Source organism: Muscardinus avellanarius, assembly GCF_963383645.1.
Source record: "Muscardinus avellanarius genome assembly, chromosome: 11".
NCBI lineage: Eukaryota > Metazoa > Chordata > Mammalia > Rodentia > Gliridae > Muscardinus > Muscardinus avellanarius.
The window spans coordinates 77,375,674-77,389,760 of NC_137797.1; the positions used below are offsets into that span (position 1 = coordinate 77,375,674).

The 14,087-nt window shown below is 35.1% G+C and overlaps 1 protein-coding gene across 3 annotated transcripts in view; it reads right to left on the minus strand.

The window, feature by feature from the left end:
* TMEM117 (transmembrane protein 117) overlaps positions 1-14,087 on the minus strand; it is a gene marked incomplete at both ends in the record, with an annotated part of 622,588 nt that overhangs the window by 318,519 nt on the left and 289,982 nt on the right. For 2 of the 3 annotated variants that reach the window (XM_080706437.1, XM_080706439.1), the window contains one exon: positions 2,606-2,705. The exons of the other annotated variant lie outside the window; for it this stretch is intronic. In XM_080706437.1, the coding sequence (XP_080562563.1) occupies positions 2,606-2,705 (100 nt within the window). The remainder of the gene's footprint in view (positions 1-2,605; positions 2,706-14,087) is intronic. 3 annotated transcript variants of the gene reach the window in all.

Below are 14,087 nucleotides of genomic sequence, written 5' to 3' on the forward strand. Positions count from 1 at the left end.
AGGCTTTTCTAGTGATTAGATCCAACCTTTTGGTTGAAGAGAAAAATTCTAAAAAGAAAAAAAATGTAACCAGTAAAGAGAAGCAGATCTCTATATAGCACCATAATGAAGTAGAGATTAGGGAAGAATTGGATTAAATTTGGTCATAACAAATAATGATGTCATAATAGAAAATATAATGGTTTATGTGTCAACCCGGATGTGCGTCTATAAACTCCAGAGAGCTTCTAAGTACTGATGTTGCTTCCCCCTGGACTTTTGTTGAGGTCAGAGTTAGAACAAAGCCAAGAAGCAATGCACCACATCATCTCAGTCTTCTTCTGCACTGTCACTTAGAAGAAAACTCCAAACACTCTGAACCGAGGCCTGGGATAGGCAGCATGCTCTCATATCTTATGCTTTGTATACATGTTAGGAAGCTTCGGTAGCATGAGCAGGGATCAGTGGCCTTTGCCATCACTCCAAGAGCCTGGGCCAGCCAAGAATATGAAAAACAGCAGAAAAGCGCTTATAGCTACCTGAAACTTCTACATCTTTAAGTCCTATCACAGGGCTACACATTTAATTTTTACAGAAAACATGTAACATTGATAGGAACTATTAAGATAATTTGAGAAATGTGCAAACTGGGCCTTGAAGGATTGTATACTATTTATAGAAGTTCAAACAATAGATGGCAACATCAGAGAATATTAATTTCTAAAATCTTGATTGAATTTCTTTTCTATTTTCTTAAGCTGATTCACTATAGAGTCAGAATCATAATTACAATTAACAGAAAATTTTCTGCTGGATGTGATGGCGCACGCTTGTAATCCCCGCACTTGGGAGGCGGAGACAGGAGGATTGTGCAGGTTTGAAGCTAGTCATGCTGGCTTAGGAGACCCTGTTTCCAAATAAAAAAGTATAAAAATAGGTCTGGGGGTGTAGCCCGGAGGTAGAAGGAAGGGTTTCCAGGAACATTTCAAGGATATTACATTTTTTAAAATTTATGTTCCTCCTCCAACAAGCCCTTCTCCTCCTTGCTTTTCTTCTTTAGTGGTATTGGGGATTAAATTCAGGAGCATTGTATCTCTGAGCTACACCCCGGCCTTATTTTATTTTGAAACAGGGTCTCAGCTAAGTTGCTGAGGACCTTGCTAAATTTTTAAAGGTCTCCTTGAAACTAAGATTTTCCTGTCTCAGCCTCCCATGTATTAGGATTAAGGTATGTCCCACCATGCCCAGTTTATGTGTCTTCTTCTGAAGAGATTTTCCAAACTAAATGGAAATTCTGATATGAGGTAGCCTGGACTCATTGTCTATTGTAACTACCATTTCTAGCAATTACAAAAAAATTTAAAGTTTAGGTTGTAGTGTTAATGGAATATATGGTATTCTGTTAATATTAAAATGTTCAACAGGATGGGAGAGGACTTAAAAACAAGTTGTAAAAACTTTTTCATGGATGGAACCATGTGTTGCTTAAACCTTGGTTGTTTTTTGATGTAATGGAATATCATAGACAGCACTTAAAAAATTAGCTGTCAGAGCCAAATACCCACCAACTACAGGGTGTATGACATTCTGTATGCAGCCATTTCTGGTCAAAAAATCATTATTCAGCCTATGATTTGCTTGACCCTTTCCTAGTATAATCACAGTGGGCACAATTAAGCCATAGTTGCTTATTGTTCCATGAAAACACTTGTTCTAGGTCAAAAGCCAAGCTATCTATAGAAATGGCAGGACCTTTGTTGTGATCATCTACCTATGAAATCTGGGGCATCTATGTAGAAGAATGTCCACACCATATGTCTTGCTGGGGTCAGGCATCATCTTTCCTTTGGTAGTTCTCTTCATTTTCAAGTGAATTAACTGACAAAGTTCATTAACTCCACTTATGAATCATATCAATAAAGCATTCCATATTTATGGGAACTATATTCTTTGTACTCTGTGATGCTCTTATAAACTTATAGGGCCTACACAGCTCTTTAGCAGAATGTGATCTTGAAGTTCAATTAATTCAATAGTTAAAAACAAGTTACTATGTTAACAGTTGAACTTAACATAAAACATGGATTGTCTGTTTATTTTGGGCTTATAACATTAATGCAAAGTAATAATGAACAAATGAGATTCCAACAGAAAATTCTCAGAATTCAGTTACCTTTAAGTTAACTGGTTCAATAAGGAAAACAACATAGACATCTATTGTTAAAGTCTTTTAAAGAGTGTTTTATATGATCTTATGAAATAGTCCAGACCACATTCCTAACCTGAAAATTATACATCTTAAAAACAAAAGTCTCCAAAATATTATTTAGAATTTCAAAGAGAAAAATTTTCTATTGATTTGAAAAATGTTATATGTTCATTTACTCAAATATACATACCTTATGGGAAGCCATCATGAATATTTTAATTACATTGTTTTTGAGGTAATTAGATATTACATATAGATTAGATATTGCATAGTCTCTGAACTTACCTATAATTATATTGTTCCACTAAAAAAATAAGTATTTACTTTACTCTAAATCATTAAAAGCATTGTCTTTCCAATATTATGAACATGTCATCCATATGATATTTGAAATGGAAGAAGTTAAAATTTTCTTACCATCCATGCTGTGACAAAGTCCCCCATCCAGGTCCCTACTGCAGCTAATTTCATAAAACTTTCGTTGCGTATGCCCATATAGTCTGTAATGATATATGCTCTGTGGAAACAAACACACAAGACATTGCCCATACTCAGAGAGCCATCATCAAACCACTGTTTATTGGTTCAGCAATAAAGTGACTTTCCCCTCAACAAGTTTTCTTGCTTGTGACTCATTATTCACAAGCATGCTTATGTATCTGAAAAGCTGGGAAGAATTCCAAAGTTGTCTGGGTTGGTTTCACTCCGATTTGAAGACTGACTATTGCTCTAGAAATTACCATGTGCATTTCACATTTGGGTTACAAGACTGACAACATCATTTGAAAACCAAACCAAACAGAAATACTCGGCAAAGGTCTCATGCTCACTCAAGTAGGAGTAGAGTAGAAACAATTTCTGAATCAGATACTTGAAAGAGGAGAGAAGATCTAACTTGGCTCTAATTCTGTCCAGTCAGAACTACCAAAAACATGCTGGGCTGGTCTTTAGAAATACCATACCTGAATACTGTTCAAATAATGTTAAGATCTGAGAAAAATCTTCATACAATGAAGTTATGTAAAATTTTATTTAAATTAATATTGAAATAACAATAACCAGAATATTCAGTTTTGTCACTTTATTTTTATATAGCTAATTTTTGTTGGCTTATGATAATACAAACTCATATTCTTCTTGACTCAGGAAGAACATAAAGACCATTAAATAGCAGTAATGAGAACACAGCATCATTTTTTAAGCATCTTCTTTTTTGTTTTCTTATATCCTAATTTTTACCAATTAAGCATTATTTTTCACATTTTACAATTTCTTTGAGAAAATTCAGAGAGGCCACCTAACTCATCCAATCAATAGCACATAACTAATGAACAGTTGCTAGGTTTCAATTTTCTCTAACTCTCATTTTTTTCACTGTAAGTTTTGTTTCTTTTCTTATAAATATATCTGTTCAACTTACAATATTAAACTTAATTTTTCTTAGATTAATTTTAGACGGTAATATGTTTGTTATATGTATACTGAAATTATAAAAACCTTTTCAATATTTTTATTGGTACATTTTAGTATTGCATCATAATGTAGTTCAGAGTGATAATGATATACTTTGATGTACTTCTCACTGGCTAGACTCCCCTCTCCCTCCTTTTCCCCATTTATGATTGAGATTGGCATCGGTATTCTCATATATGTAATTAACCTCAATGAAGTACCTTCTTTGTTAATTCGCCTTTCCCTGGACCACCTCCCTCATTCATACACATGTCCCCATTAATTTTGATTTAAGTACTATAAAAGGCATTATTATTACTATTTAACAGATAGGTATTAAAGTTTAGAAATTTTGCAACTTGTTCAAGGTAAGTACCTAGTATCTAGGCAGGACTTGAATTTAAATTTGAAAGTCTCAAATGTAGGCACCACCATTCTATGGCTTCTTCCTACAAGTGTTAGTAGAGAAGTAAAAACACACATTGAAATTGAAAAGAATATTCTTTCCCTCTTTTTCTCTCTGAATTTTAGTATATAGCAGAAATAAAGACTTAATTCCTTAGAAGAGAAGTTATAATAAGAAGTCAACAGTAGTATGTACTTCAAGTCCTTCAAGTCCTCAGAGCTACTGTCAAGTCTTGGATTCTCATTCAGTTTAGGTTCAATAATCCAAGTAGCTGCTTCTACTTGAAAGCCCCCAAACTAACTTGGACATCTTGATTTTTCTCTGGTAAATGCTGCTGCTCCTGAAAACCTCTTTGGTAGAGAAATCCGTTTCTATCATGTATTAGCTCTGGCAATAGTCAAGTTCTTTCAAGACATTTTTTTAAGGTACTGGGGATGGAACCCAGGGGAATTCTACCTCTGAGCTACACCCTCAGCCCTACTTCTTATTCTTTATTTTGAAACAGGGTCTCAATGAGTTGCAAAGGGCCTCACTAAGTAGCTGAGGCTGTCCATGAGCTGCGATCCTCTGGTCTCAGCCTCCCAAATGCTGGGATTACAAGCGTGTACCACCACACTGGGCTCAATGACACCTATTTTTAATATATGCATATTTTTATTTTAATATTTCTTATAGTTAGATCAACATAAAAATAGGTACAATGAACAAGTAGGGTTCACCCCAGGGATGCAAGGCTAGTTCAAAATACAGAAAACAATTCATGTAATTCATCACTTAAGCAGAACCAAAAACAAAAATCACATGATCATTTCAATTGACACTGAAAAAAAGCTTTTGACAAAATCCAACACCCATTTATGCTAAAAGCACTGCTGAGAATCAAAATAGAAGAAAACTACCTCAACATCATAAAGAAATTATACAATAGACCCAGAGCCAATATCATATTAAACAAGAAAAAAACCCACAAGAATTTCTTCTAAAAACAGGAACATGACATAGTGTGCGTTATCACTACTCCTTTTTAAAATAGTACTTGAGACTCTGTCTAGAGCAATAAGGCAAGAGACAGAAATCAAATGAGTACAAATAGGAAAAGAACTAAAACTATTCCTATTTCTGTCTAGAGCAATAAGGCAAGAGACAGAAATCAAATGAGTACAAATAGGAAAAGAACTAAAACTATTCCTATTTGCAGGTGACATGATACTAAGAGGATCTAACAAACTGAAACAAGAAGTTGATAAAACTTATCAATAAATTCAGCAAAGTATCTAGATACAAAATCAGTTTTTAAAAAAAATCAGAAGCATTCCTGTCTGCCAACCATAAATTCACTGAAAAAGACATACAGAAGACACTTCCACTCAGAATATCCCACAAAAAATAATACTTAGGAATAAACTTAACCAAGAAGATTAATGATCTCTATGAAGAAAATTATAAACATTGAAAAAAGAAATCGAAAAAGACCTTAAGAGGTAAAAAGATCTTTCATGTTCTGGGAAAGGCAGAATAAATATCATCAACATGGCGGTTCTTCCACAAGTGAGCTACAGATTCAATGCAATGCCCATTATTTTATCAAGGTCATTCTTCACAGACATAGAAAAACTAGTCCTTAAATTCATTTGAAACAACAACAACAAAAAGCAAAATAGCCAAAGTAGTTCTCAGCAACAAGAACCATGCAGGAGGCATCACAATACCTGATACTACACTACAAAACCATAGTAATAAAAACAGCATTTTATTGGCATAAAAACAGACACATAGATCAATGGAGTGGCAGAAAAGATGCAGAAACAAATCCGTACACTTAGAGTCAATTGATTTTTGAATAAAGGGGCTAAAAACATACACTGGAAAAAAGAGAGCCTCTTCAACATATGGCAAGACAGGTTAACCATATGCAGAAAAATGAAAATAACCCTATTTTCTCACCCTGTACATGAGTCAATTCAAAATGGATCAAAGAAATTAGACCAGAGACTCTGAAGCCCCTTGAAGAGGGAGGGCGTAGGTCCAACACTACAACACTTTGGCACAGGTAAAAATGTTCCCAACAAGACCCCAAAGGCACAAGAAACTAAAAGGTGGATCAACATGGGATTGCATGAAACTGAAGAGCTTCTGTGCAGCAAAGAAAACTATCAAGAACCTCAACAGAGAGCTGACAGAATGGGAGAAAAATTTTAGCACCAATTATTCAGATATAGGAGTAATATCTAAGACTACACAGAGAACTCAAGAAACTCACTGCCAAGAAAACAATCCAATCAAAAATGGGCAAGTGAGCCAGGTGTGGTGGCACATGCTTGTAATCCCCATGCTTGGGAGGTGGAGACAGGTGGATCACGCAGGTTCAAAGCCAGCCGCACTGGCTTAAGAGACCCTGTTTCCAAATACAAAATATAAAATAGGTCTGGGAGTGTAGCCTGGAGGAAGAAAGGTTTCCAGGAACCCCAGTACCACCAAAAAAAAAAAAAAAAAGGGCAAGTGAACTAAATGACACTTCACAAAAGAAGAAATTCAAATGGCCAATAAATGTATAAAAATGCTCAACATCATTGGCAATCTGAGAGATGCAAATCAAAATTACCCTGAGATTTCACCTAACTCCAACTAGAATGGCAATCATTCAAACCACTAACAACAATAAATGCTGGCGAGGATGTGGAGAAGTGGGAACTCTAAAACATTGTTGGTGAGATTGCAAATTAGTGCAACCACTTTGGAAAACAGTATGGAGAATCCTCAGAAAAATGAGAACAAGCTTACCATATGATTCAGCAATACCACTTCTGGGTATCTACCCAAAAGAAAGGAAACCAAACTACCAAGCTAATGCATGTGTATCTACATTCATAGCTGTACAATTCACCATAGCCAAACTATGGAACCAGCCAAGATGTCCATCAACAGATGAGTGTATTTACAAAACTGTGGGATATGTACACAATGGAATTTTTCTCAGCCATAAAGAACATAATTATGTCATTTACAGGGAAATGGATGGAACTGGAGGACATTATGCTAAATGAGATTAGTCAGTCACAAAAAGTAAGAAATCCGATGTTCTCCTTAATATGCAGAATATAGGGAGGAAAAGGGTCATAGGAGAAACTCGACAAAAGAGGAGAAACCATAGATGAGCAAATAAAGAAACCTACCTGGGGGTGATGGGGGTGAATTATCTAATGTACATGATTAAAAACATATCAAAGTCAATCATTAAGCCAAACATGAGAAGGAGGGAGAGGGAGGGAATGGGAGTGGGAATTGGGTAAGGGCTAATTGAGTAATACGTGCATGTATGTTTCTTCCATCATGTACCCCATTAAGATGTATGACTACAATGCACCAATTAAAAAAAATAGGTACATAATTTTTTGGCTTAGAATGCTGAGTCAATAAATGCAAATAAACTATCTTAAATTACCTAGTATAAGAAATAATGCTGCTTTGCTCAAATAGAAAAGTATTTTGCTCAAAAGAAATAAGTACAGGTATTTGTTTAATAGCAAAAGCTGCAGTTTTGATACCATTGTCTTCTTAAATGGATTGTTTTTACTTTAATAGTAAAAGTGGGAATGCTTATCCACATAATTTTTTTTCAAACTACTAACTTCAGCCTGGTGTGGTGAAGTACTTGGGAGGCTAAGTTCATAAATTCAAGGCCAATCTCAGCCACATGGATACTATTGTTTCAAAATTAAAAATAATATGGGCCTGGAGGTGTAGCTTGGAAATAGCATGCCCCTAGAGCCTCCAGAACCAAAAATTAAATTTAAAAAATTTCAAGTCCTAGCTGGGCATGGGGGTATATGCTTGTAATCTAGTACATGGGAGGCTGAGAACTTCAGAAAGTTAGAGACCTTGTTCCAAGATAAATAAATAAATAAATAAATAAATAAATAAATAAGGTCTGGAGTGTAGCTCAGTGGTAAAAAAAATTAAGTAAATAAATAAATAATAAATAAATAAATTCAAGTCTTCTTTCTCTTTCATAGTAATTAGAAAGGAATATTAACAAAACCTGCCAAATGACAGTTCTCATCTCAAACCCTACTTTTATTTAATAAGGTGACAACTGACAGAGATTATCAAAATTTGACCTTACTAAAACCTGCAATAATGACTATTGAATCCAATTAAAGTTAGGTTTGGGACATTCTTTTCTATTTCTCTGCTATTATTGCTAAAGAATCATGGTAAGTTTCTCCATAGGTGAATCACAACTTCATTGGAGTGGTACTAGATAGGCCTGTTCTGAGTTCTGAGGACACTGTCACGTCTCACACCCAACCATTGTGTCATTAACACAGCAGGAGTAAGACAGCACTCTTCTCATACCATCATTTTTATTTCTTTTCAAATCCCATTTTTATTTTGAATACTTCATAGTGTTGCTGATGTACATTTCACTTTTCTCATGTTTACTAAGAAAGTGTGATAAATGCTCCCAATCTCTGCATCCACTCTCATTTTTCAGTTGGTTTTTTCCTTCCCTAAAAAGTTTTCAGTATAAGCAAAACACAGAATCCTTGGAGTTTCAATAAATTAACCAGGACCTAAGTGTTTTTCACCACTTGGAAGAATTTGTGTATAATATGTTTCTGAAAATTCCCTGCCTGTACTTACTGTCTTTCAGAAAGTTAAAATTCCTCACTTGAGGTGGGTCATTTTCAACAAGAGTATAATATTGTTTAATATTCAAACTCCAGGGCCATGTACCAGGATCTGAAGAAGGCACAGCTGATATCAGGGAGTCATCTGATTCTTTTTTTTTTCCCAGTCAATCTTGAAGTTTATCGGTACTGGCTACCATGGTGGAAGGTAAACTCACTTTCTGTTTGATCTGTAATGGGTCTATATTCTGCTGAAACCTCCAGCTCTGAAGCCTTTTCTTCTTCTCCTGGTATTCCCTCTACTTTTTCCAAAAGTGTGTTTGGTCATTTTTGCAACTGTCTTTATTTTCTTCTCTAATAGTCTTCCTTTTCTGTTTTCTGATGCTGATACTGGTTTTTATTTTCTTTCCATCTGTTTATATTTGTTAAAACAACTTTGGCAACAAAATATCCTCTGCTGACCCTCAATCAAGATGCTGTTTCAGTGTTTTCATTGAGAACTCTTCACACTGCTCACAGCAGTTCATGACACTAAAGCATGAATTGCTGCATAGTTTGTGTACCACTTTATTAACACTGACTTCGTAACAGAGCAAGATTATGATGAGGTACAGATCCTCCATTCTGAAATCTCCTGCCACATTCATTCTACCAGGATTAAAAAGTCCTACTCTTATATTGGTCTTACTTCTTGAAAGATTAGAAGTAGAGAAATCCAAATTGAAGTCTTTGGTATTGTTTTTAGTTCCAGGAAGTCTCCACTCAGTAATAATAACTAGAATAATTTCCTCCTCTCCTCCAATTTTTCTATGTCATCTTCATCATCAATAACAATTGACCCACATATACGTCCTTTCTGCCTTCTTTGAGCCAAATCTCCCAAATTTCTCAAAGAAGGCAGAATTATGGAATAATTTCCTTGTGGCTTTCATGTTTGGGTGATGCAAATATACAATTTCTTTGATCAACTATTGCTGGAGCAGAAAATGAAGAGGGTTGTACAGATTCAATATTACAACATCATCATCATATTCCACTAATGAGTTTTTAGAGCTATAACTAGAGGACTAGTTGGATAAGCAATTTAATTTTCTATGTCCATAAGACTAGCTGCCATAGCCATATTTCTTAATAAATTGGGAATCTATTTGTTCAATTCTAATCCTTCTGCTGAATGTTTATTCATGCCAAAAATCTCTGGAGATATTTTCCTTCTTAACATCTATCAGTTTCTCCAGTTTCTCCAATGGGGCTGAAGATGATTTCTGGTCCCCACTGCCCTCAGCTGCATGCCTGGCCTGCAAAACCAGCATTGTGCCTGTAAGCCCCAAGACCCAAAGCCCAACATACCCATGGCCACAGCGGTCACCGCGGAAGATTCAATGACACTTATTTTTTAAAACTTTCTCAATATTACTTTCCTACTTGCCCACTTGGCCAATAAGTTCCTGAAAATTACTATGTCAAGACGTAGGACTATATCACTGAAAGACAAGGGGAAAAAAAGAGTCTAAAACTAGATGATAGGCTTCAGAAAGATCTTTTGATCTTTTAGCTACTTTATTCACTGTTGATTCCCCAGTACCTAGAGCATTTTCTGCTTATAGTAAATGATCAGTAAACATCTGCTAAACTCATAAATGAATGAAATTACTGAATTATTCATATTTATTTTCATATGGCATGGGTATACCTATGTATATTTAATTCAATGAACATTAATAAAATGAGATTGAATAATAAAGAAATCTTCCAAAGTAGGCATTAAAGAGTTTAAAATTGTTTGGTATATTGTTCACTTTATTTCGCAAATTATGTTTGTAGCTCTTCAACTGCAGAAGATCTGTCCTGTATTCACCTAGAATGATATATCAACACAAAATAAAACAATGATCCTCCCCTGTGGCTGTGGACACATACATAAAAAATATTAGATATTATAACAATGCAGATAAAATAAAGCTGCTAACTTATGAAATAAATATATTTTAAAATTCACAGTAATATATAAAGATTGTAATCCTTATTTTTGATGTTTTGGAAAAATATGAGGAAGAGTTACAAATATGAAGACTTTTTTTTTTGGTGGTACTGGGGGTGGAACCCAGAGGCTTTCTACCTCCGAGCTATACTACCAGACCTTTTTTCTATTTTTTTTGGAAACAGGGTCTCACTAAGTTGCTGAAAGCCTCACTAAGTAGCTGAGGCTGGCTTTGAACCTGTGTGATCCTCCTGTCTCAGCCTCCCAAGTGCGGGGATTACAAGCGTGCACCACCACGCCAGGCAAATATGAAGGCTTGACATAAAAATTTTCAATGACTAGTTCATGGACATGCATTTCTATTATCATTTAACAATATATCCAGGTTAGGTTGTAAAGGACATGCATATATTTTATCATAATTTTAGCCAATTTGAATATCACATAGACTTTAAGAAAGTGACACTGTGTAGCTGAATATACCCAATGGTTTGGAGGAATAATTCAAAATTAATTTTTATTTGCTAAGAGGCACTGTTAAATATTTACTTTTATTTGGTACTTTATTATTTCAACCATTTAAAATATTTTATTTATTTTTGTTTGTACTTTAGCTGTAATTTCTACTAGGCATAGATTTTTAAACAATTTGGCAGATCTACTAGCCTTTCAAGTACATATCAATCATTGATACAGTCTTTAAAGATCCCAGATGAATTTCTTCTTTCTAACTTTAGGTTTTATTTTTTTTTTTGCAATTTCAAGCATAACTATAAAGTCCATAGCAAATGTGTAGAAACTTCAATATATAGGATCTTTGAAAGGTTAATAGTTACCATAAGAGCTCAAAAACATGCACAACTAAGACTGCTGTACCTAGTGAAACCTATGTGCTAAATGACTTGACTCTAAAGTGAGCTAGGTAGTCAATATAACTGTGCTATAATAAATCAGTCTTATGGGTGAGAATCTTGATTACTAACAATAAATGGTCCAGTTCACTTCAGTCTATTACTTATACCTAAATGGATATAGTCAATGCCAGGTGATTTAGAGGTTGATTCTCTGAAAGTTTAACAGGAAGCAGTAAACATAGATCACCAAACCAATATGGATTCATGCTTCACTAACGATCCATCTGTGGCCAGCTGGATTCATAACGTCACAGCTGTCTCTCCTAGCCATGCTTGAGCAACATAAACAAGATTGGGGGCTTCATACAGGAGTAAATCATGAGTAAGGAGCTGACATACATGAGTAGAGACCTGCATTAAACACAAAAAAACTAATGTAAAATCTCTAAGTATTCTTAACATATTGAGGATAAAATCTGTCACTACAAAATGCCAGGAGTTAGATGTATTATCTTAAGCTCCCCCTGATCTTTTTGCATCTATAATAAAATTATAAACCATCATAATCAAGTCATGTAATTAACTATTATCCAAATAACCACATTTTAAATATTTTTGATCAATATTTCTAGATTTTGACTATTGAAAAATTTGATGGGGCTTAATACATTATAGGAGCTTTCTAAGCCAGACATATGTTATGAAACTGAGGAAGCAGCTATATCTACAGTATGTCAAAAAATGCTGCAGATGATTCTTAAAAGTTGCTGGGAGTGATTAAAATTGCATATCTATACCTAATAATGCTCTCTGATAAAATACTAATTCAAATTTCTCAACTTTAGCCATTTATTCAATTTCTATGAGGTAGACATACAAAAGATGACAAAATCTGCAATGGCCAGGCCACCCTGACTAAACACCTCACATCCATTAGCTCTTCCTTCCATCCCTTACACTCAGCCCATTCAGTAAAATTCATTGTATTAGATACAGAAACTTCAATATTACAGTAATTCCTACCTCTTCTTTGACCTCAATCTTTGATTAATTATTAAGGTAATTTCAGAAAGGCTCTCAAATCTATGCTATTTTTCTGACATCATTACAACCAATATTTTTTTTTTTGGTGGTACTGGGGTTCCTGGAAGCCCTTTACCTCCGGGCTACACTCCCAGACCTATTTTATATTTTTATTTAGAAACAGGGTCTCCTAAGCCAGCGCGCACGGCTGGCTTCGAACCTGCACAATCCTCCTGTCTCTGCCTACCAAGCGCGGGGATTACAAGCGTGCGCCACCACGCCCGGCCACAACCAATATTTTAATTCTGTTCATTAATCATCTCTAAAATTAAATAGACTCCTATAATTCTTTGATTATTTCTCTCACAGATTCTTCTACTTTGGAAACTTCTGGGGAAATAACATATATACTACAAGTCATGGAACCAGAAAGTAGTAGGTTTGCAACTGCTATATTTTGAAACTAAAATGCCCCCCAAAGCCCACACAGCTAAAAGTGTGTTCTCCATTCCATGGCACTACTGGGAGGTGGTGAAACCTTTAAGAGGTGGGGCCTATTGAGAGGTTTTTAGGTAATTGGAGGTATGTCTTTGAGGGAAAGAGTGGGATCTGAGCTCTTTCCTCTTCTTTTTCAACCGGCTATCAGATGAGCAATTTTGCTCTACCATATATACCCTGCCATGTTGTGCTGCCTCACTGTGGGTTCCAGAGCAATGAGGATAACTGATCATGGACTCAAACCTTAAAAACTATGAGCCAAAATAAGCCTTTTCTCTTTAAAAGTTAACTATCTTAGGCATTTGTTATAGTAATTGAAAGCTGACTAACACAGTAACCCTCTCCTTGTACCCATGACCTGGAACAAGTGTTCAGTCTTGACAACCATTCATTTCCTTCTGTATATAGAATACTATATGCATGTATGGTAACATCACACTGAACCATTCATATGCACAATTAATACATGTTAATAATTTTATTAAAGAATAAAAATACATGTGCATGAGCATTTTGATTTAAAACACTTGATCTACTAATAATTCCCTTCAAGAGGTAATTTAAAGATCTTACTGGATTGTTATAAGAATTATTGAAACATTGTATGTGAAAATAATTTGTCACAAAACATTGCAAGTATAAAAAGAGAAGAATAGGGCCAGAGATGCAGCTCAGTGGTAGAGCATTTGTCTAGCATGTGTGAGGCCCAGGGTTCAATCCCTAGTACTGCAAACAAACAAACAAACAAACAAAAAAAAAAACACTTTCCCTTCATAGGGCTTACTTACATGAAATAAAGTAGATAAAGCTTCTAGCACAACTATTTCACAATAGTCAAAGAATGATAAACCCTTGGCCTCCTGGCTTCCATTTCTAAGATAATATAGTGTTTCACATAATCACAAGGTAGAGTGTGACTATGAAGATCATTCCATCTCTGTAAGCCATCTTCCTTTGGCTCCATCTCCTTTAATTTCACAGTGTCTTTCTTTCAAGGATCTTCCTACCAGAGAATCAGTCTAAGTGATGTCCAGTCTCCCTGTGACACACCTTA